Source organism: Sminthopsis crassicaudata, chromosome 5 (genome assembly GCF_048593235.1).
Source record: "Sminthopsis crassicaudata isolate SCR6 chromosome 5, ASM4859323v1, whole genome shotgun sequence".
NCBI lineage: Eukaryota > Metazoa > Chordata > Mammalia > Dasyuromorphia > Dasyuridae > Sminthopsis > Sminthopsis crassicaudata.
Window position 1 is genome coordinate 227,265,838 of NC_133621.1, and position 22,879 is coordinate 227,288,716.

At 41.5% G+C, this 22,879-nt stretch overlaps 1 protein-coding gene across 23 annotated transcripts in view; it reads right to left on the reverse strand.

Moving 5' to 3' along the window:
• Positions 1-157: 157 nt before the first annotated feature.
• Positions 158-22,879, reverse strand: part of PCBP2 (poly(rC) binding protein 2) — a 350,172-nt gene continuing 327,450 nt past the window's right edge. Inside the window, exons 1-15 of one of the 23 annotated variants that reach the window (XM_074270250.1) lie at positions 21,725-22,045; positions 19,097-19,242; positions 17,934-17,957; positions 17,809-17,841; positions 17,261-17,377; positions 15,518-15,649; positions 14,542-14,670; positions 13,649-13,723; positions 11,587-11,679; positions 10,441-10,482; positions 9,075-9,147; positions 8,574-8,612; positions 7,569-7,621; positions 6,592-6,761; positions 158-669 (exon numbers count right to left, since the gene is read on the reverse strand). In XM_074270250.1, coding sequence (XP_074126351.1) covers positions 633-669; positions 6,592-6,761; positions 7,569-7,621; positions 8,574-8,612; positions 9,075-9,147; positions 10,441-10,482; positions 11,587-11,679; positions 13,649-13,723; positions 14,542-14,670; positions 15,518-15,649; positions 17,261-17,377; positions 17,809-17,841; positions 17,934-17,957; positions 19,097-19,165 — 1,086 coding nt within the window. In that variant the 5' untranslated portion in view covers positions 19,166-19,242; positions 21,725-22,045 and the 3' untranslated portion in view covers positions 158-632. Of the gene's footprint in view, positions 670-6,591; positions 6,762-7,568; positions 7,625-8,573; positions 8,613-9,074; positions 9,148-10,440; positions 10,483-11,586; positions 11,680-13,648; positions 13,724-14,541; positions 14,671-15,517; positions 15,650-17,260; positions 17,378-17,808; positions 17,871-17,933; positions 17,958-19,062; positions 19,243-21,157; positions 21,402-21,724; positions 22,046-22,879 lie in introns of those variants that run through there. The other 22 variants (XM_074270248.1, XM_074270249.1, XM_074270266.1 and 19 more) reach the window with 22 other exon arrangements.

Sequence of the window (22,879 nt, forward strand, 5' to 3'; positions counted from 1 at the left end):
AAAACAGAAGAGATGAAGGCAACATTTTTAGTTGGGGAAGGGCTCTATATTCCAATCCTCAATGACTGGGATTCCGGATCCCACAGTGATTCAGGTGAGAGGGACACAGACAGAAGGGAGTTTAACAGGAATAAAACCCACATGAAGCACCGTGGCATCCAGTTTCTATTCACAAGGAAAAAGCTCCAGTCCATCTTTTAATTTTTTTTTGAAAAATTCCTGACATTACAGAACTAAACTGAAATGTATTAATATTCCACTCTTACATTTCAATGACAAAAACAGAAAAAAAAATTCATGAGCCCAAAAAAAAAAAAAAAAAAAAAAACCAAAAAAAAAAAAAAATAAAAAAACCAAAAATAAAAAAAAACCCAAAAACAAAAATAAAAAAAATAAAAAAAAAAACAGGGAGAAGCTTATAAAACTAAATATGGTTCTCAGCGTTAACGGCTGAACAGAGAAAGGAATTAAAACGCTGTAATTAAAAAAATCACGAGTGGATGATAAAGTTGTGTAGAAACTGAAAATTTACAAACTATTTAAAACCTGGAATCGCTGACTGTTCAGAAACTACACAGATGGATCATGGGTGGTGAACAGCAGAAGGGGGTTATGGGTGAGTCTGCATTGTTCTAGCTGCTCCCCATGCCACCCGTCTCCGAGGAAAGCCTGCAACACAGAAATAGACAAAGCTTATAATCAGTTTTTCCTTTTAACTCAATAACACCCACCTTTTCCCTAAAAATCTTCCTGGGGCACATGTATATAATTGTTTTTAAAGTAATGAAGTCAAAGGAAAAAAGTCCTGCCATCTAATTAGCTCAGAATTGATAGTGAAGTTATATTCTCCTGAGTTTTTTATACAAACACAAATTACTTAAGTAACACCTCACCTGTCTTTTGAATAAGAGAACCATAAGGGGGCTGGTGATCTTGAAAAAACCTTTTGATTTCCAGAATATAAACATCTGTACCCAAAGCAGTAGAAAAAGCAATTGGACTGATGAGGAATAGAACTTGATTTCAAGAATTATCAATAGCTATATCTTTTAGGTTTAGATACTAAGGTATAAAACAGCATTAAACAAAATATGGTCCAAATAGCTTTTTCACTGAGGCTGGATTCCAAGTCCCACAGTTATTTACTCCTCTCTCTCAAACGCAACCTCGCTCTGCTGCAAAAAATTTACTACTTATACATAGTCACATGGCAGTTTATAATTAATATGCCATTCTAAGGACTAATTAATAAGCAAACAATTTAAGGATTTGGTAACATGCAAAATTATAATGCAACTTGAAGGTCTAAATTGACTGGGAGTATGCCTAAAACTACCCTGGCTTTAGATATTCAACATAAGTCAGGTTAGGAAAGAAGTGTTACACTGAAAAAATAAAAGCAAAGGGCTTTGGATTCACAAATCTCTTGAGGAAAATTTGGCCATATTCTAATTCAAAGAGGGCAAGGGAAGACAAAAAAATGGAGGAGTGGAGGAAGCAGGGGATTTGGAGCAATCGAGGTCAGTCAAAACTGCTAGAGAAGGATGAAAACAGGGGTTCCTGGGGAAGGAACTGTCGGATATGGCCTGGATCCAAGGAAGAAGAGAGGCTATTGGAGGAGAATAGATGGAATGGAAGTATGAGAGCAACACTGGTCCCAAGGTCCCAGCAGGGTGAGCTGGGCCACTGGCCCAAGCCCCCACAGAGCCCAAGCTGTCCCCTTTTTACAGTAGGGGTGAGGATGTAAGGGAAAGCAGCCACAATCCAACAAAGCCTTTTAAGTTATCTGCCAATACTAAACCGTAGAAAGTGCCACTATTATAGTGACCACATGGGGGCACCCCAAGCCTCTAACTTATGTATGAAAACCTACACATCATGTCTCCAATTTCCTTTAACTTTCTTAAAAATCGAAAAGTCCCACTCAATAAATAAGCAGATTAAAAATAGAAATAGAAGCAGAGGTAGAGAAAAGTAGTGGTATTAGAATGCCACAGCACCATTAACAATATATTTAGAAAGCAAGGACTATCAAGAAATCCACCCCTCTGTTAAACATTTTTTAAAAAATACCTTCAACCCAGGAACTGGAATAGATAAATTTTATGGTTGTGGCCAAGGACCCACCCCTTCTCCCTCCCTAGGCCAGATCCATTCAGGCATATAATCTGGACTAATAGATACTATGTAAAAGAGCAGAATAGAAAAAATGGCCAACAGGATTAGACAATAAATTAACTATGAACCAAAACTGGAAAGGGAAGTCAATCTGCTCTTTCTCAAGTTTCACTCTCTAATGCAAGAGAGGCCCACTACTCAAACTCTCCCAGTATCTTTTTAAGCTAACCACACATATTTCCATTAGTGGTCAACCATCCTGGGAGCATGAAATGGTGCCAGACAAAAATTCCCCAGACTATCCTGCTGTTTGCTTCTAAGAGATAAAAATGGATCAGCAGTTTCTAGACTCAACCCAAAATGAGTGATTACTAAAATATAAAAAGTGAGACAGAATTCAAAAGAATCAAATTGTATAGTCTAATTACCCCTAACTTACCCTCATTTCCTATTCATTTAATTTTAATAATTCCAGCATTGATAAGATTACACATGGATCTCACCTGTTTCCATAGGGTTTTGTTCAGTATGATAAAGAGGTTTAAAATAGGTCACTAAGTCTTTGTTTAACTTCTAACAATCTTCATGGGTTTTTTTCCCTTCAAAGTTTTGTTGTTCTTGTTTGGGGGAAGAGGGGAATATCGCAGTGGAACATCCATTGTGAATTTACAAATAGGACACTATATAGCAGGAGACTATTATACTCAAAGAAATCAAATTATGGAAAGCCACAGGGCACTCAAAAAAACATATACAACATAGAATGCTCACCATCCCTGCTATAACAAAGAATTTAAGAGCATTTTTATCAATTTTAAGAGGGACGGATAAAGGAAGCTTTGACCACACTTAGAGGGAATAAGAATACAGACTGCTACAGGACAACCCCTCCTATTTCAAATCCCACTATGGATATTATAGTATGAAATCAGAAAACAAGAAAAGGAGGCTTGGGAGTATAACACACCTAATTTTCAGGTAAACATAAAGACCCTCCCCACCCTTTACCCTTTGGAATATCACATTGATAACTAACACAATTCTCACTGTGCCAATTTTATTACAGCTACACAAAGTTATTTCCAGCCAAGAGGCCTGCTAAGCAACTTAAAACTAAGAAAGAATTAAAAAAAAAAAAAAAAAGTTTAACGGAGTAGCCTTTATTCATTAAACACAGACCCTAACACATTGTCATATTGCAAGGCAAAAAAAGCTACAGAAGGGGGAGAAAAAGGGAAGGAGAGAGGGAGAGAAGAGTCGGGGGATGGGAAGGAGAAGGGAAGAAGCAACAGCTACGGCTCTAGATAAGGAATTCAACAAATCACAGACTCTGAAACAGGCAAACACTCAGCTCAACTGCCTGGACCTAAGCAAGGATCTCCCCCCACCCCTTTCCCCCACAAAAGCACCAAGGAAGGTCACAAGCTCACAATTATTTGGTTTTCACCAATGTTAACACAAAGGAAAAAAAAAAAAAAAAAGCCCAGAAACACTTTTGAAGGGATGCCCCAGAAATCTGCCATCAGTAGGGAGAAAATCTCTGTTTCTCAGCTTTCAGTTTGTTAGTTACGCATGGCACGGCAGAGGTGGTGGTGGTGGCAGCCGAAGCCCCGGGACCCTTAGCAGCAGACACAACATTTAGAGCCAGGAGAGGGATGGGTTTCATGCCAAGCAGACTGGAGACACAAGGGGCGGTCGGAAGAGGGTTGGGGAGGCTGGAGGGTGCGTCGGAGGTCCCCGCTGTGGCGAGCGAGGGGGTGGTGGTGGAGGAGGAAGAAGAAGAAGAAGGGGTGGAGGGTTGAGAGAGGTTGATGCTGAGGTGATCAGGGATCGTGACGGAGGCTGCCTGGGAGGAGGGTTTAGCGTTTTCTAAACTGTAACAGAGGAAAAAAAGGAACAAAAAAAAACCGGGTGGGTGGACGGGAAGACCACAAAAAAAAAAAAAAAAAAAAAAAAAAAAGTACAGGACAACGGCTTCACTGATCAGTAAGTGCCTCTGGCTGTCAAACAGGAGGATCTCAAACCAGCAGTTTTTACTAACTATATCTTACTTGTAAGCCCAATCTCCCCAACCCCCATACCCCCAACATTATTGTTTTATGATTTTTATCTTCTAATGTTGTCTAAAACTTGTACGTCAGACGTGGCAAATTATAGGTGGAACACATCCAATGGTAATTGTACCCCACCCCAATCCCAAATAGCAAGGGATCACCTAAAAAGGAATTAGATATTCTGAGGTCATCATCCCTCCCATTCAAAGTATCAATGTCCTGAGTCTTTTAAGAGTCAATTCAATCAATCATATCAATATAGAGAAACAAATTTTTGGTTCATTTTTAAATCAATCTGGTTTTAGAAAATATTTATTCCCTTACCTACTTTAATTGTAGAGCATTTTACACACACACTCTCTCTCTCATGAGGCTAATTTCACATATCTAAATAGCAGAGATTTTTAAAAACTCAGTCCAGCCCACTATTTTGCTCATAAGGTACTAAACAGAGTGTTTCCTAATTCCAAAATTCTGTAAGGAGAATAGCACCTTGAAACAAAGTGTTAAGGAGTATTATCAGAATTTGCTTGAGTGGAAGCAAGAAGAAAAATAGCAAGATTAAGAAAAAGCTTATTATTGCTTCTACTTATACAACCCTGAAGCCCTGCAAAAGGTGAGAAGAACTAAATTGCTTATTATCGGATCCTTGACTCTATGTACTGGAGAAGCTCATCTCCAAACCAAAGATTTTCTATAACTAACTCCACTGGCTGATGGACCCTGGCCACAGCAGCTGCCACCATGTCCTTTGCTCCACCCCCCCAGTCAGATAACAAACAAAACCAAAGCATCTGAATGCAAGAGAATTCAGGACTCCTATCACCTGGAATTGTTAATTTCAAAGGAAAATAAATGGTGGAAGAAAGAAGAGAGTAATCACTCTCAAATAACTAAGGTACAATTAAGATAGGAAGCTTAAGCTTTTTGGGATGCACTCACTGTCTCCAAAATTGAGGGTAAGCTACCATCTATTCAACAGGATGACCTAATTTGGGTTTATTACAGGGAAAATTAGGTATTATAAAAATGTGCCACTTTGTCCAGTAAGAGCCAGCAAGAGCAAGAAGTTGAATACTTGCAACTGCTATCTTGTTCAAGGCAAAATAATGTAGGTAAATTTATTTAAATTTCATAATCAAAAATAAACCTCTAACTTAGTAAGTAGCCTCTTTTCAGTGAATTAAATAAGGACAAACATAAACTCAAGATCCTATGATCTTCAAATTATCCTTTCTACACATATCCAGGTATGCTAACTTTTAAAGAGCCCAATTTTCTATCCAAAAATAGCCTACGATATTGCCTACCAGCACAAAAAAAAAAAAAAAAAAAAAAAAAAAAAAAAAAAAAAAAAGTGAGGGACAGGTGACAGAAAATAACTTTAAATCATTGTTAAGTAATGAATTCAGGAAAAATAATTAGTCATCAAATCCAGATAGTAGATCTCTTGACCTTGGGTTAACTGCCAATAAGGGTAAGACCCTAATGTGCAGTCCTTTCTCTTTCTGAGGTTTAGAGGGAAAGGGAGTGAAAAGAAAATGGATGATATTTAAGAACTAGAATTTACATACCCCTGGGGAAGGAAAAAGGATAGAATATGGAAACAGTTTAAGGCATTAAGACAAATATCTATGCTACAGATCACTTCAGAATACTAGACTAAACATGGAAAGGGAAAAAAACCCTGTATTTTCAATGCCCCATGTTGTTCAGCAAACTGATTTACCCTCTAAGGGACCTTTCTGTCTCAATCATTTAGGCATGTCTTTTATTTATTTATGACATTTAGGAATGTCATAGGCATTCGCTTATCTCCAACCTAAACCGAGTTCCACATGCTTTTAAAAGTACTGGTTTAGTATTAAGACATTTGATGGTCTTCATAATGGCTCCGTGAAAGAGAACTATGGGTAATCAGATGGTTCTCATACAGTTCTGCCTGTCATATTTCATTTTTCTTCAATTAGAGACTTTATCTAATTACATTATTTGGAGAAAGAAACTATGAATAGCAATCTTATTAGGGGCTGTGATGGTTAGTTTTAGCAATATGACTTTCAGGGCATGTTCATTTTGACCAAGCTATCATAATTAGGAAAGGTGGGCATCTTAGAGAACAGCTATATTAATTTTCTCCCTGGCTTGGTCACTTAAATGAATTAATATGTGCTTTTATTGAAAATGGAAGATCTATTTTTTCCTCCTTTAACTCATCCTGATCGGACCAATCCATTTAATATGAGTAAGGGGAAAGAAGCTAAGCAACACATCTAAAGAGACAAAAAAATATGGCTTTAGTTTAGGACTAGAGTAATAGCCTCCTATTTTCTTGTCTCTCAAAACATCCCTAAAGATGCAGAGATACACCCTTACCCACCCACCACCCCACAAATCATCAAATTAGGAGAACCCTTACCTGACATTGATTAGATACTGGGCCAGGCTAATGCTGGCAGCAGATCCAGTGATGGTAACCTGCCTATCAGTAGATCCTTCCACTGGATTGGCAATTTTGATCTGAGCCCCAGACATCTGACGAATCTCATTGATTTTGGCGCCTTGACGCCCGATTATGCAGCCAATTAACTTGGGGAGAGGGGTAGGAAGAGGGAGGGGAGAAAACAAAAAGGCAAACCAAATTAAGAATAACTCTATATCTATCCCAGGAAATCCTATCCTATTCCCAATTCACCCAAACATAACACCTGAGAACAGAGTAGATGCTTCTTGATGATAAGTGGGGGGGGGGGGGGGGTGTGAGAGTGGGAAAAGGGAAAATGTATCCATATACTTTTATTCTGAGGCTCTGAATTTTTCTATCATAGGTGTTTACACACATACATACAGATTTCACTACATAGCTAGATCCAAACCTATGTATTAACTGCATCTAACTTGATAATTAAATCATGAGTTCTAAAGACAAATTGGAACAAAGAAAGGCAAAATGCTCAAGGGCTTCACTTGGAAAAGGCAAACAAATTTAGGACCAAGACCCCCTCCCAATGCTTCAAGTACATAATAATCCCATCTACTATTGGGTTAATTCCTTTCTATGAGCCTCAGCTGTTTTATTAACAGCTCAAAACACAAATGTGTCTGGTGAAAGCACAAAAGAGAAAAAATACTACCTGGTGTCTAATCAGGTTAATTAAAAAACAAATTCTTTAAAAATATATATAAATAAATAAAGTGCTACCAGGTGCCAGACAAAAGATACTTTATATTAAATATTGAAAAAAATGACCTTTGCCTTGTTTGATGAGGAGCAAAGGAATTCTACTTAGGATCCATTTACCTTACAAATTTTCTACCTTGAAATGAGCCTTATGGCTCATTCTATCTTCTCCCTAAGTTATCTAATGACTCCCATTATATACCAAATAAACTTACGTCATTTGGAATGGTGAGTTCATGAGAAGTAGTCTGAGCAGATGCATCCAAACCTGCTAAAAGACAGAAGAGACCAGGGAAAATTTAATGCACAGTAGAGCATGCTCCCACTGTGTAGCATATTAACCTTAATAGGAAACAGAACAGACCACAAAACCCAGCATTGACTGTTGGAATTCATGACTACCTTGGTGAGGTTCCCAAGGAGGAAGAAAAGATAGATAATGCTGTTAAGTGCTTCCTCCACACGAACCCTTCCCCTCAAAGAGGTCGCCTCATATATCACCTTCCTTTCAAACCAGGCCTGCAGCTTAGAGAGGGTGCAGGGGACCCTCACACAGGACCATTATTAACACCAGACTTGGTTAGCTGAAGCTCCCCTCCCACCTATCAGCAACCACAGTTGGTGTGTTCCAACTCTGCCAATCTTACCGGATGCCTACTGACACCAGTACCAAGAACACCAGGCTAGCTATCACAGGAAGCCAGGGTTTTACTAGGCACACATGCAGAGTTGTGCTTTAAGTACAACCACACCAGCTAACATACCCCAGTTTGGCCTAGACAAGCTCAAAAGGATAAAAACTGGCAGATAAGGGGAATTAAGGCAGGGATTTCTTTAGATGTTCCCTCTATAAAATGGTCAGCAATTTCTTTTCTTCTTTCTTTTCCTTAAATGCCAAGTTTTCCGCCCCCAGCATGAATCCCATTCCCCAGCAATTTCAGAAAGGAGCAGAGGACCTGGATTAAACAAACCAGACCAACTGATTAACCCTTCCAGCCCCATTCTGCTCTCAGCTGTGGCTGCTTGTTTCTACAGGTTTTAAAAGGGGGAAGGGCCAGATCCATCAAGGGACCTCAGGGCATCAGGCCCACACCAATGCTCTCTCAGCTCCTTTGCCATGTGAAGGTCGCTGGTATGGTTTGTGGGCAGCGAAACAAAAAAGACTCCAACCAGTTTATTAATATAACAGTAGAATACTACAGATTTTTTTTAATCATTACCCCAATAGCCTTTCACCTCTGGAGAGCTGGATTCAATGCCTGTTAAGATACAAGTGAAAATGAGTTTGGTGGTCTCGTCCTAATCCCTAAGGGACAATTCATCCTTATTATAAAAAACTCTACACAATTTGGCACAATGGATAGTCTCTACCCAGGTCTAGGAATAGCTGGTGGAGAGAAAGGGGGTGCCAGTCAGATCCAGGAGGCAGCAATCAGAATGGGTGAGAAGAAATATAGTCAGCCTACCCTGAGCCTGACAAGCACTCCCAGCCCTCCCCCCCAACCTTCCAGGGCCATTTTAAAACAACTCACCCCAAAAGAAAACCATGTTTAAAAAGAGACATTACCTCCTGGGGTCTAGGCACACTAGACAGGCTTTAAAAACAGCAGGATGCCTGGTATCGCAGTTTTTGTTTTTGATTACAGAGACAAGCTGGGGCCTTGGGGCCTGGCCTCTGGCTTGTATTATACCTTACAGAACAAATACTGAGGTATCCATACCACTGAATCCGGTGTTGCCATGCGTCATGGGAAAGTGAGACTGTTGCATTGCCAACTGGTGCAGCTTGGTCAACTGCAGAAGGAAGGAAAAAAATAACAGGCTAAGAAAAGTAACAGTTCAGGATTCAAGTCATAAAGGACTTATATTTCAGAAATGAAGGAATACCAAACTCAAAATTTGTCATTATCTCCCCGACCACAATATATCGCGGAAAACCAAAATGATTAAATAATTCCTGGGGATGGGTACTCTCTTTGGACAGGGAAAAGAATTTGAAAAAGGGCATCAAATTATACAAGCAAGAACACCCACCCCACACCCACTTTTTGAGTGTTACTCCATGGAGGCTTCTGCAACTAGTGCAACAGTTGCCCCAGGGACAAGCACACATAAAGAAGGAAAACAAACTGCAGTTGGGTACTAGGGAAAACACACCATGCAGGATTCTGTCAGTACTGGGAAGAAGGGAGGGAAGTTAGAGGGCAGGGAAACTGTAAGGAGGGGAAAGATTAAGAACCCAAATTATGTTTGGCATTAGCCCACCAACTTCTCAAGAACATTTGCAAAAAGCTACTTCCCTCTTCCACATAAAACTCCCTGCTTCTGATGCAAACAGTTCCTCCGTATCTGCTTTCCCCTCACAGGGATTCATACTAAAGGAATACCAATTTCTCAATTCCCCAAGGCTAATTAATGTTCAGCTCCTAAAGGATTATTAGTAAGGGTGAAGGAAGAACGTAGGAGGAAATGCCCAAATCTGAACACTATAGCCTTGGTAGAACATTTTCTTTTCCCAATTTAATGGAGGAATTTCTTTTCCCAATTTAATGGAGGAATTGAATTAGAAAATTTCAGCTTCCAGTCCCATTCCTATCAATCAATCAATATTTTCAACCCATCTTCCCAAGATTCTGGGAATATTCCAGTCCCAACCCCAACCACCAGAAATAGAAAAGAGGGTTACATGCAGAAGAGATTGTCAAGGAAAGACAGGAGATGGGATCCCAGACCATTTTATCAGTCAAAATCTGCTATGCCCTGAGACAACAATGTGTCGTCTTTGTTTTCTCTTTAACAGAGGGCACTAGAACCAGATGAGGTTAAGTACAAGTTGTGCATCTTTGGGCTGCACCTTTCAGGTGGGTACAAATGCCAACAGGGAAAAGGATGTGGCATAATGCCCTGATGTGATTTTTTAATTAATCGCAGACTTAAGTCATGGAATAGTATTTTAAGCAAAACAACTTGCTTGCAATCACATCTGATTTTAAAACCCAGCTCACTTCCAGCTACTTGGATGGGAGAAAGCACTCAGAAAATTTGATGGGAGAAAATTTCAAAACAAGAAGTGAAAACAAAACTTACATCTGGCTGTGGAATGGCATACTGTCCTTGAATGGTATAGGCCTACAAAAGGAGGAAAACAGTCCTATTAAAAACCAATCGTGGACAGCCACCCAATGGGGGGAAAAAAAGACAAAGATTTCAACTAGCCAGGAAGCCAGAGAGCTGAACTGGAGGAACAGGGGAGCCAGGGATTCAGGCAGTAGATAAGTATCTCCTACACATGAATGGGTCTGCAAGTTGGCCTTGCATGGACACTGAGCACGACCTGTTTATTCTGGGGAGTCTGAGGGAAAGGGACTGCAGTCCCTGCAAATATGAAGTGTATATAGATCTGTTTTCTCAATGGAAATAAATGTGAGGTGACATAGGAAATCATGTCCTGACTGACCAACCCTCCTCTTCCTCCTCCCTGGGTATACAATATTCTTGTATTGTGAGGGAAGACTTATCACTCCTTTCCTCAATCCCAAAAATCCCGTAGTTATCCCTTCTCCTCTAGGTGAAATGAATGACTTGTGTCTATGTGATGTCTTGATTCACTACCCTGTCCCTGTCCCTCTGCTTGTTCTATAGTCTTCTAAAAGAACTTTGTTATACTGGAAAAACTGCTTGGGAACTACCCAGATGAGTGGAATTATTCCTGTACTGAAACCTTACTTTCTACCCCCTCCCTCCACAGAAGCCACTTGTAGCATCCACTATCCCTCTTCCCCCCACCACCACATCCTCCCCAACAAGTTAGCTGGGCCTTTGGGGCAGTGGGGTAGGGGTCAAGAAGGGAAGGAAGAGTTGGGAAGTGAGGGAGGGAGATGGGAGTGGCTGGTTAAGAAGATGTTCTGAAGCATCAAGCTTCTCCCATCAGCTGCCAGTTCCCAAGTGCACCCAGGTAGGGGTGGGAGGAGGGTGGAGATGGGGTAGAAGGAAGTGGGAATGGGTGGGGAAAGGGGTTGAACAACAACAAAAAAAGAGTTGGTGTTACCATCTGATGGGCTACGCGGCCTGTGTGAAATGAGGTTGGGGGAGGGGGGGGTCAGTCCAGGTCCCCGTGGACAGGTGGTGTCCACAGCACAAAAATCACCAGCGCCACTGGCCCCCCTCGTGTTGGCAGTCTCGGCTGAGGCGGAAGGATTGAGTGAGCCTTGGAGACTGAACATCCCCTCTCACCTCTAGAGGTGGTCCCTCCAGGTCAGGGTTGAGGCACATGGACGGGGTGGTGTGGGGAAAGCTCGCACTGTCGCTGCCTGTGCTGTACCTGTCCTGTGGATAAATAGAGGATTTCAGTCTCCAGGGCTGTCAATCCGGCACCTTGTCACCAGCATGAAATTCACACAAAAAAAGTCGTTTAATTTTTTTTTTCCTTTTTCCTTTAAAAGGAGCTCACAACATGATTTGAAACGAGCCGCAGTGTTGTTTCTTTCTTTTTCTTTTTTTAAAAAAAGTTACCTAGTGGCAGATTTCACGCCGCGCGATTGGGCTGTTTTTCAACAAAGGGATAGGGATGGAAGAGCTTAAGGAACCAGACCTAGGGCAGTTCCAGGGATTCTTTAGGGAGTAAAATGACCCTGGAGTCTACTCCACCACAAAGGAACAGAAGGGACACATGTCCACTTGTGGGCAGACTGGAAGCTGGTCCAAACAAAAAGGCCACAGAGAAGATGCTCCAGGGCTAGGCCACTCACGGAAGAAGCTGCAAGCCTTTTAGAGGGTGGTCAACTGAAAGGGAATTGCCAAGGGAAAGGGAGGGGAGGAAAAAGAGGTATGAAGGGGAAGGTGGTAGGTTGGGGAACGGAAAGGAACTGAAAGCAGGACATGTAAATGGACCGCAACAATTGCTGCCCTATAGCCTGGAACTAGTGCAAGTCCCAAACTAGGAATGGAAAATCCTGGACCTCCAGCTTAGAATACAAAGTCCTTAGCCTACCCCTCCTCACTATACTGACTGGGTCTCTGTTCATCCCACCTATCTGCCCCTGTCTCTCAAACCCAGTTTTCCATGATGATGTATGAGTGCTAACAGTGCGTGTACTATGTACCTACTGAATGAACCAGAGGTATGTGATTTGCCTTTAGGGCCCTGTGAAAAGTCCAAGTCAGCCTAAACATTGTGCCAATTCTCTGAAAATGTGAATGAGATAGACCTCAGGACTATGATGTTCTGATCCCAGGCCCCTCTGGTATCCCCTTTATATCTGGTTCCAGGTCAAATGGAAACAAGGTAGAACTGGTAAGCAGAGGTAGAAAACAGGTCATGCTCGGGGTGGAAAAGGGCTCAGCTCCATCCACTTGTCCCAGCCAGCTACCAAAGTAACAAGTTATGTTTCAAGTTGAACCCCAATGCTCCCATACTAGCCTACCTATTACTTTAAATCCTAATGCAATGGTGCTGGCCAATTCCTCTGTGATTATCACAAGCACGGCCTGAGTTTAAACCACTTTGCAGGAAGCAAAATTTAAAGGAGTATTGGGATAAAGGGGGTGTTTTGGTGTCCTCGAAGATTCTAATACCAATTGAGGACAAGCTTTCTTCAATGCTTATTAATACATTGTCCTAGCTGAGTCATATGTATATATATGTATATATGTGCATATATACATGTATACACACATACATATCTACCATGTGGGTTCAGAACCAGTGCATAGGGGGGTTAAGAGCCTGGGAGACAACACACTGGAGTTTGGGGGTAAGGGGATAGGAGCAGGGGAGGTGAGGTGGGGGGGGAGGGGAAGTTTGTAGGACACTCAAGTTCAGGACCCTTGATTTGACAGACCACCAACTAGATGATAACCTTCATCAGAGGTCTAGTCCTTTAAGACCTCCAAGAAGACCTCTAGATTATCCCATTTTAATCAGAATATGAATGGGGTGTGAGGGGAGAGGGGAAGAGGGGCAGTGACAGATTATTTAACCCTCTCTCTGCTAATCCATCCTCCCCCTAGTTTCCCTTTTCCAATTATAAATACCTCTTCAGAGTGCCTACAGAACTTCCAATATCTGCTGAAAATTAAATAGGGGCTCAACATTAGCTTGCTCTAAGAGGAAAAAAATATTTAACTTTGTTTTAACTCAAAAAGAAAAACAAAATACAAAAAGCAGACAAAGGTCACATGGTGACCTGAGTACAGCAAACATGCAGAGTGGTCTGGTGTGTCGCTGGCAAAGTTGGCAGCTGAATATAACTTGCCCACCCCAACCAACAATGCCCACAAAAATCAAGTTTCTTACCTGACCACCTGCAAAGATGACTGGAGAGCTGGACGGCTTGGGCCGGTACGGGATGGTCACGCCCTTCGGGGGAGACTGGGAGAGAGTCAGAGGGGAAAAAAAACAAAAAGAGATAAGGTTTCAAAGCTGTTTCAGCTGTGTGGCTAATGCTCACACAGGTCACAATAAAAACAAAGTAACCTACCCAATCTTCCATCTAAGTGCATTCTGCCTAAGTATAATAGTTTGAGCAACATACAATAGCACTAGGCTTGTTCTGGCTATACAAAAAAACTTGGGCAGAGACAAAAAGTTCTTAAGCTATGCTGAAAATGACTTTTCTAAGTTTACTCATTGCAAGAAAACTGGAATATGACCTGCTTTTCTTTAACATATACCTTAAAGACGTTTTTATGTGCCAGGCCATCTAAACCAAAAAATTAAAAGCCAGAATTTTGTTTCTGACTTGGTTACCAGAGAGAGAGAAGTAGTATAGCCTGGTCATTTTATATCAACCATTGCTTCTTAATTTTTGATCTGATTATAGTTCCTTTTCTTTTCATAAACTTAAACCTAATTTTATAACCTCAAATTGTTTCTTCTTCCAAACAGTTGCTGTCTATTTGGGAATCAGATCAATTGGATGATGCCAGACTTCATTAAATCTAGACTTTAAGTTAACACCTTATCCTGTGAATCTGATCTAGAACATTTGTCATCTACTATGTCCAATTAATGACCTCCTTCCTCTCCTTTTTGAGGTTTAATGGGTAAAGATCATTGATACTCAGTAGTTTCTATTTCAGTACTCTGGATTTTATAAAGCCAAGGGGAAAGAAAAATAATTCTAGCTTATCTAAATTTAGGTGTTTGCTCCCCTCCCATTCCCCAACAGCATGAGCCTGAGGGCTTACCTCCAACATGACCACGCAGATCTGTTTGACACACTCAATGATAGACTGCGGGATGCCAGCAATAGTGATGGCCCGCTCAGTTGAGTTTGGTAGCATATCCCCTGCCACCTGGACCTGAGCCCCTGTACTCTTTAGGGCAGAAAAAAACAAAAACAAAAACAAAAAATAAAAAAAACCAGGACATTAGACAAGCACACCTCATTATATTCTTACCAGTAAATAGGAAGCTACATGCCCCAGTAGTGCCTTATTCCCAGCAAACAATATCCTTCCCCCCTTCAGCACTCCCTACCTACTCTACCCCCATTCCATCTGAAATGGTTTAATCCAAGCTGAAAATAAGTCAGGCTCCAAAAGCTGGGGGCTGAGTAACAGACTAAATTTAACCTGATCCCAAGAAAAGGTTCCTTCAAGACTATACTTCTAAGCTAATGACCTGCCTAGGTCTTTTGCCTTTCCTGGCCAAAGGAAAAAAGACACCAAGAAAACATGGTTCTCTATAGGAATCAGTTATTTCTCCAGAACAAAATAGTTTTTTCTCACAGAAAAGGGGGCAGCATTCTTCCCATACAAATTTTATTAACATTCAAACTCACCTCCCACCAGAATGAATTTTTTTCTATAATCCAGTAAGATATAATTCTACCTCTAAACCTAGGGCTTCTATTTCCCCATCACGCAGTCTTGATCAACAAACAACGTATTTCCCCAAATTTCCATCTCTCATTCCAATTACCACAATCCCTTAAAGCTAAAATTCCCAGAAACCCTCCTCTTTCATAAAGGTCTAAGAATCAAACTAGTGATAGCCTTTATCCCAGTAACTATCCTCAAGTAACTTCAATTAAATTGAAAACAGGACCAATATTTCTCTTCATCCCAGATTCTGACCAGTTCTAAAAGTCAAAAGTTACAAGCATCCTTGGAATGGGGCAGAATAGTTCAAGCACCTAAAAGATACCCAAAAAGTGCCAACCTCTCTTATTTCCTTGATCTTGCATCCTCCTTTTCCAATGAGAGAGCCACACTGGCTAGCAGGGACCACAAGCCTCAGGGTGACTGGGGGTCTACTGGCAGCTGTACTATTGGTCATAGAACTGCTGATGTCCTATGAGAGGAAGGAAGGAAGGTCAGGAAAATAAAGGTAAATAGCTCTTCTTTGGACAAGGGAAAACAGAAACTACTAATTAGTGCTTGGCATTCCATGCTAGACTTATTACTGTAGGGCACTTTTCTTTGAGAAATCATCTCAGATAATATGCTCCATCTATTAGTTGCTTTCTCCGAGTTCCTGTCCTCTCTCTCCTATAGAAAGAGGCACAATTATTTAGAGGTACAAGGTTCAAGCCCTTGGAATAGAAGCCACCAATAGTCAATGAAATCAGCTCTCTGGAATAATTTTGGGTTTTAGACAAATGAAAAAAAGGCATGGATGGAGTCCCATTGTTCCAAAGTACCTGATACATTACACTACTCAACTACTACAAACTTATCCTATTTAGCACTTAGGAGAAAAAAAAAAAACAACCTAAGTATCCACTGTTCAGCAAATGCTTTGATTTTTGAAATGGGAACACCTGTAACAGATGGCTCATCTCACCTCATTAAGAATGATAGATTAGCATTATCGGTAGATTAGGAGTAAGAGTTCCTACCACACAACCCTTTCAGTCTCTAGAATTCCAAGTAACTGAGAGCAGCCCCCCAGTTCAACTTTGTAATACTGTGTTGCAAGGATTCAGTAAAGTTGATCCAGGAAGCAGCAGAATATCAGGCAATGAAAGCTAAGAGGTCTTATGCTTGATAAAGAGTAAGACATTTTGTCCTTAAGGGGGAAGGAGGAAAAGGAAGTTGGGGAAAATAATGAAATAATGTACACCAGCATTAAGGTTTAGCAAGATTCCTGCTGATTTAAAGGAAGAGCTTCTGAGCCTGAAAAGGATTAAGGTTTCAGGTACCATTAAGCACTGACCACAAGCCAAAGAAGCAGCCAGATGAAACCTTTGCCTGGGTATCAATTGCACAATTGGTTGCAGTACAGAAAGGTGAGGAGACTGAGGACAGGACAACTGATGCATGTTTGTAGTACAGGCACTCATATTTTAGACCAAAAAATGTAATGTGCTAATAGTAAACCATGACACACAGGGCACTGGATAGGGAGGATTATGTGAGTTCAAATAATGTCTCAAATTGTTTTTAGATGTGTATACTTAAGTCATGAAAGTCCTGAGCCTTGGTTTCCTCATCTCTAAAATTAAGTTCCATCCAGTCAGAAAACTTTTCTAATTAATCCCTCTTTTTCAAGTTTTTCCTTTTCACATAAAAACCAGAAAATTAAAGACATTACTTAGAGATTGCTGGAGTTATGCTTTATAAATACGGAACACTTTTCCAATATGGAGGACTAGATGGACTTATTTTTGGTGTGATAGCCAAAACAATATTAAATTTTAGAACACAAAGGTGTTTTGGTATTTTTTGTTGGGGCTTGGGGAGGATTAATTTGACATGGATTAGAAAAGATCTTTACATCTAGATTTACAGGATGATGAAAGGCTAAAAAAACAACAACAACAAAAAAAACTAAGACAAAGACTTCTAAACACCATAGAGACAAAAAAAAAAAAGTATTCTCTCAAAAAAAAAAAAAAAAAATTTTTTTTTTTTTTTTTTTTTTTTTTAAATAATGACTCTTATTGCAGAGTAACAGACCAACCTCTTCCAGTTTGTCAATGATCATAGCAAAGGCCTTAAAGATGGCATTGGTGGGTCCAGCCAGAGTAATTATTCTCTCAGGACAATTCCCTTCTGAGATGTTGATACGCGCACCACTCTGGGGAAAAATATGAACACACATGAGATTAAAAGGCAAATGTAAAGAAACCAAGTACAAAAAATACTCAACACATAGACATTCCTTCCTTCTCCCCATCAGATTTAAGTGTAAAGGACTAAAATATATCTTTGGGGAACAGGCAAAACCATTATTATTCTCAAACCTATTCTGTGCTTAGCTTTCCTTCTTCAGACAACAGCAGCCATCTTAGGTGCTAGATCCAGGCTTACACTGGCCAGAACTACATTTCCCAGCATTCCTTTCTACCACACCAGAATTATCATTTGCTGCCAGAACAAGCTCAAGTAAACAAGCTAGTAATACCAGTTTCTAACATCTCCTACTGGGACCCTCCTCCCATCTATGCCTAATTTCTGATTCCTTGTAGATTTTTACCTACTTTTCTAGCACCCAGGCCTTAGACTTACCTCTTCACGCATCTTCTTGACTGATTCTCCTTTCTGCAACCCAAGGAAAAGATAAGAGTAAACTCCAATTGCTTCACAACCCTAATTGGCTAAACAGTAACTAAGATGAAGCAAACCTGTCTTACCTTTCCAATAATGCTTCCAACTTCCTGCAATTAGGAAAATAATTATCAATAAATAGAAAATACTAAAGAATCAGTGAAATGGAAATGGTCATTTCTCTGTCCAACTACTTCACTGGTCTTTGGATTTCAGTTATCAAAGTCAAACAGTAACATTGTGTTGATGCTAGGCAACATGGATTCAATGGGAAGTTACAGAAATCCCAATGATTACAGAATTGGGTACCTTTGGGGACAATGAATTCCTTCTCAAAAGGCAGAAATGACTATGGGAAGGGAGGAAAGAGATAAGAGATAATGTAACTATTAGTAGACTAGAAGGTCCTTCTTACCCCCCCCTTTTTAACTCTAATTTTATAATGATATTTCCTCTTTTTCCTCTTAAACCTTTTCAAGTTTGTTTGTTTAAACATTCCTGTCCTATAAACTTAATTCAACGAATCTATCATGTTTTTGAGTAGAAAGCAGTAGTCCTGTGATTTATTAAAATATTGGTAAAGAATTTCCCTCTCCACCAAGGCTAGCCAGTGACTTGCATTAAGAATTTATGACTTAGTATGCAGGGTAACACATCATATTAGTATGCCCAAGTTAGGACTTGAACTCAGTCTTCTAAGGCTTTCACCAAGTACTTATCAATTAGCTCAAAAAGATTCAATGTTTAGAAAGCACAGTAGAAATTAGGGTAATTAGTAGTTTTGCTGAATAGCCCATCAGCACTACTTAAGATTGCTGTCAGCAATTATGTTTGGGTAAGAATTTTCTAATATTAGAGAAGTTTTCACAAATAGATAGACTAGTATTTGTGGGTTCAATTTGGAAAATAATTTCACCCTTCATTTGGGGTTCTAGTGATAGATCATGGTATTTAGAGAGTCTCCAATATCATGCAGGTCTCTATTCCTAGTCATTGGGATACAGACTGACATCTTATCTAAAAAATATATCCAACCTTTTCTGACAATAGTGAAATCTGAATAGAAAAAAATGCTTGTCCCCCCCCCCTTCTCATTTCTTTCTGCTAATGGTGAGAAAGTATTATAGAGCAAGGCATCCTGCTAATCTCAAGAACTCCAAAATAGGCACTCCCCCCCACTCACCCTGGAACTCCTCCCCTAATATTTACTATGACTCAATTTACCAAGGAAGAAGAAGCTGGCACATACCTTTCCATGCATAAGTAGCCGGATGGTGAGAGTGACATTTAATCCACCTTCAATCACACCGGTGTCCATGTCGAGCAGTGTTCTGGGGATTTGGACTTTGTAAAGTGGTCAAGTCTTTGGTCACTGGTGGGAGTGGAAGCCAAAAACTGGAATGGCAAACATTTTCTTCTGTTATAATAGTAAAAACTTAAAAACTTTTTTGCCACCTGGGCTACTTCATTCTTGATAACAGAATCTCCAAATTAATGCTTTTACTTTTTCATCTTCTAAAAATTAAACAGACCTCATCTTTGAAAAAGTGAATTACTACCTCTAAGGAGAATTTATGCATAGGCCTGTGGAATAAATTTCATAGCAGTAATTGTTTTTGCATTAAGTTGGCAGAATTGCTAAAGATTATCCTTACAGATATCTCTCAATAAAACATCTTTGGAACACATGGTCATCCTCTATAGATATCATCATATAATCCTAATTCAGTCTCTTTCCAAAACATCTTCAATTTTCCGTCTAGTTTGGTTAAACCTGAAAGCCCCAAGGGTTTTTCCCTCTCCCAAATTTTAAGTCAGTCCTTCTAGATCAAGAGATTGTAATTATGTCCAGAGAGTTCCTACTTATAGCAATACATCAACTTTTGGTAGGTGATAATAAAACCCCAAATTCCCTAATAAGCTATTTTCAATTCAAACTCCACATATTTCCATTAGGTAGTGAATTTTATTACTTGGGTTCACTTTACATACTATCAAGATTTTCACATATATTACTTGATGCTTCTCACAAGATAATGCACTAAATACGATTATTTGCTTTACACTGAAACTATGAGAGTTCAGTAAAATGAGAGTTCCCAAAATTCTAGTGGCCTTATTAGGGGATCCAAATCTAGGATTTGCAACATTTTACAAAAAGGAGTGCAGTGTTCTTTCTTAACACTACTTCTCAAGTGGAGCCGACAATAATCAAAAATACAATGTCCCACCTATTATATTCATTGATTCTAATTTCCCCAACCCCCCCACATTACTAGAAAGAGACTCACAAAATCAGATTTAATTTTTTTCTTCTATCTTTGAACATGATTTAAAATTGTTACCCCCACATTTTTCCTTGGGGGGGGCAGGACTTTTAAGATGTTGTCACTATTTAGTCACTGCAATTACTTTAAGACGTAAGCTTTTCTGCAACCTAACAAAATGTCCCCTCATCCTTCTATTTCCCCAATGACTTTTTAAACAAACCCCCCTTTATGTCTCAGTGACACAGACCTCAAGAGCCCTCATTACCTCCTCAAAGTCACAATTATCCTCTCCTTCTGAAAGCACCAGATTTACTATCTCTCTATTCTACTTTAAAATAAAAAATCAAGATCAATTTTGAAAAGTCTTAAAATTATTACCCCCTTACTCTCCACCTAAAGTGGCACATCACCCCTTGGCTACCAAGAAACTATCAGAGAATAAACTGCTAATCTAAAAGAAGCCCCTAGTAAGCCACAGCCAACCACCCAGACAAGAACACATGAAAGGTGAAGAGATAAATGAATTAAGGAATCATCCATCTATCATCTGCAGAGTGGTTTGTGGCCTTTTCTTTCCTTTAAAAGTTTAAGATCTCTAACATCAAGATTCACTGTCTAAATTTTAGATCTATTTTAGAAACAAACAAAAAAAAGATGCTCAACAAACTTTGAAAGGCCAAGATAAAATTTCTTTCGATTTTAAACCACTAAATGAATTTTTAGCAACAAGATTTTCTTGCTTTTCGGAAAGCTCGATTTTAAGCGACTTTCACCCCACCCCCTCTCCCAGTTAACCTGGGGGAGGTAGGAGGCTGCATTTTTTAACCCCAGCACTGCCGATTTTCCTGCCACCTCGGAATGTAAGTAGGAACGGATGTTAAGCGTATCAATTAAAAGGGCCTACCAACCTCCCATAAATATCTCGGTGAAGAACTCAAATGAGGATGATGTTAATCTTTCCTAAGTGTTAGCCAGTTAAGAAAATATCCCATATAACCTTTTGACTGGGGGGGAGGAGGGGAGAGAAGTGTGCAGTCTACCCTTTCTCCATCGATCCTGACACTCCGTCACTTCTCATCCGGGCATTTCCCACTTTTAAAAAATTCCTCCACCACCACTATTTCCCCCCCCCTAAAAAAAGGGGGGAAAGAAAAAAAAATAAACGGCTCGGACGGGGGAGGGCGCTGCGGTCCGGGGGGAGGGGCCGGACCAGCGGCGCCTCCTCGTGTGGCTGCGCCAGCAGCCGCCCCCCGCGGGGAGCCGCGCTCACCCGCCCGGCCAGCCGGCCATCGCCTCACCCCCGCCCCCCGTCAACCAACAAACCCGCCGCCCCCCCCCAACCTGCCGCGCGCGCGCCCTCCCAGATTCTTGCGCAGCCGCCGGAGAGTGGGGGGGGGAGTGAGAAAGGGCCTTGCGCGCGGCCTAGTAGGCCGCGCCGAAGCCAGGACCTCGCGTGAGCCGCCGAGCGGGCGGGGTGAGGGGGAAAGCGGTCACGCGGTGTTACGCGAGGCCGGGGCTCGTGACGGGGCCTAGGGCCGACTAACAGGTAAGTGGGGGAGGGGAATAAGAAATAAAGTTAGAGGCGGAGGGGGAGTTCTGAGGCTTACCTTCGGGCGCGAGGCGAGTGAAGGGAAAAGGGGGAGCGGGCGGGAAAGGGAAGGGCGGGAGGCCGGGGGCGGAACAATAGGGGCGGGCGGGAAGGCGAGGGGGCACCCACGGGCGGGCGGAGGAGGAAGGGGGGGGTGGAGGAGGAAGGGGGGAGAGCGACCCCGGGGCGGGTGGAGGGCGGCGGAGGGCGGGCGGGCGGAGGGCGGGCGGGCGGGCGGGAGAGGGCGCGGGCTGCGGCTGCTCCGGCTGCTGCCTCTGCTGGTCTGGGAGGGGGACGGGGCGGAGCGGCCCGCTTTCAACCCCGCGCACCCTCCGACCCCGGAAGCGCTAACCGCCCCGGGGGCCGGCGAGGCGAAGGCAGCGCCCAAACCTCCCCCACGCACAGCGGACGGCCTCCTTTCAGCCTAGAGCGGCCCCATGTGCAACGTCGGTATCAACGAGACGAAGGCTGACAGCCGATTAAGTTCTTGAGCTAGAGCGGCACGTTGGGGGGGCTAGGAGGAAAGCCGCGACACCTAGTGGGCAACGTGGGAAGGACGGCACTGTTGGTGAGTGAGCAGAAGAGCAGCTAGAACAGACAGGGATAGAAAGAAGGGGGTGAGGGCAGAAGAGGGTGAGGGGTGTGTGGTGGGGGGCGGGGTGGACGAAAGAGGACAGAATTGCCAGGACTTAATAGAAGGACAAGGTGAGCCAACAAATGGAGGATTCTGAATAAGCTCTGTTCCAGGGACAGGGGACACTTTTTGAATTCCCCTGTCTCTGTCCCGGTGTCTGTCTGTCTGTCTGTCTGTCTGTCTCTGTGCAAGGGAAATGTATTGGTCAGAAGGTAGTTTAACTCTTGTGGCCTTCCTTACGGGTAACTCTAAGAGAAGATCAGATTTTGTTAATGGAGCAATCTTGACAAGGTCTGAGTAGTCAAGGCCTCAATGAATTGGTATTTTTTTTATATAACCCTTAAGGTTTACAAAGATATACAAAATATCTGTTATCTCTGGCATTCCTCAGATTGAGGGACGTGGCAGATGATTTTCATCCCCATTTTACTGATGAGAAAACTGAGGCTCATAGAGATTAATAGTCACACTGCTCTTAGGCGTCCAGGGCAGAATTACCAAAGCAGATCTTCCTGTTTCAAGGCCACTTTGTACCATAAC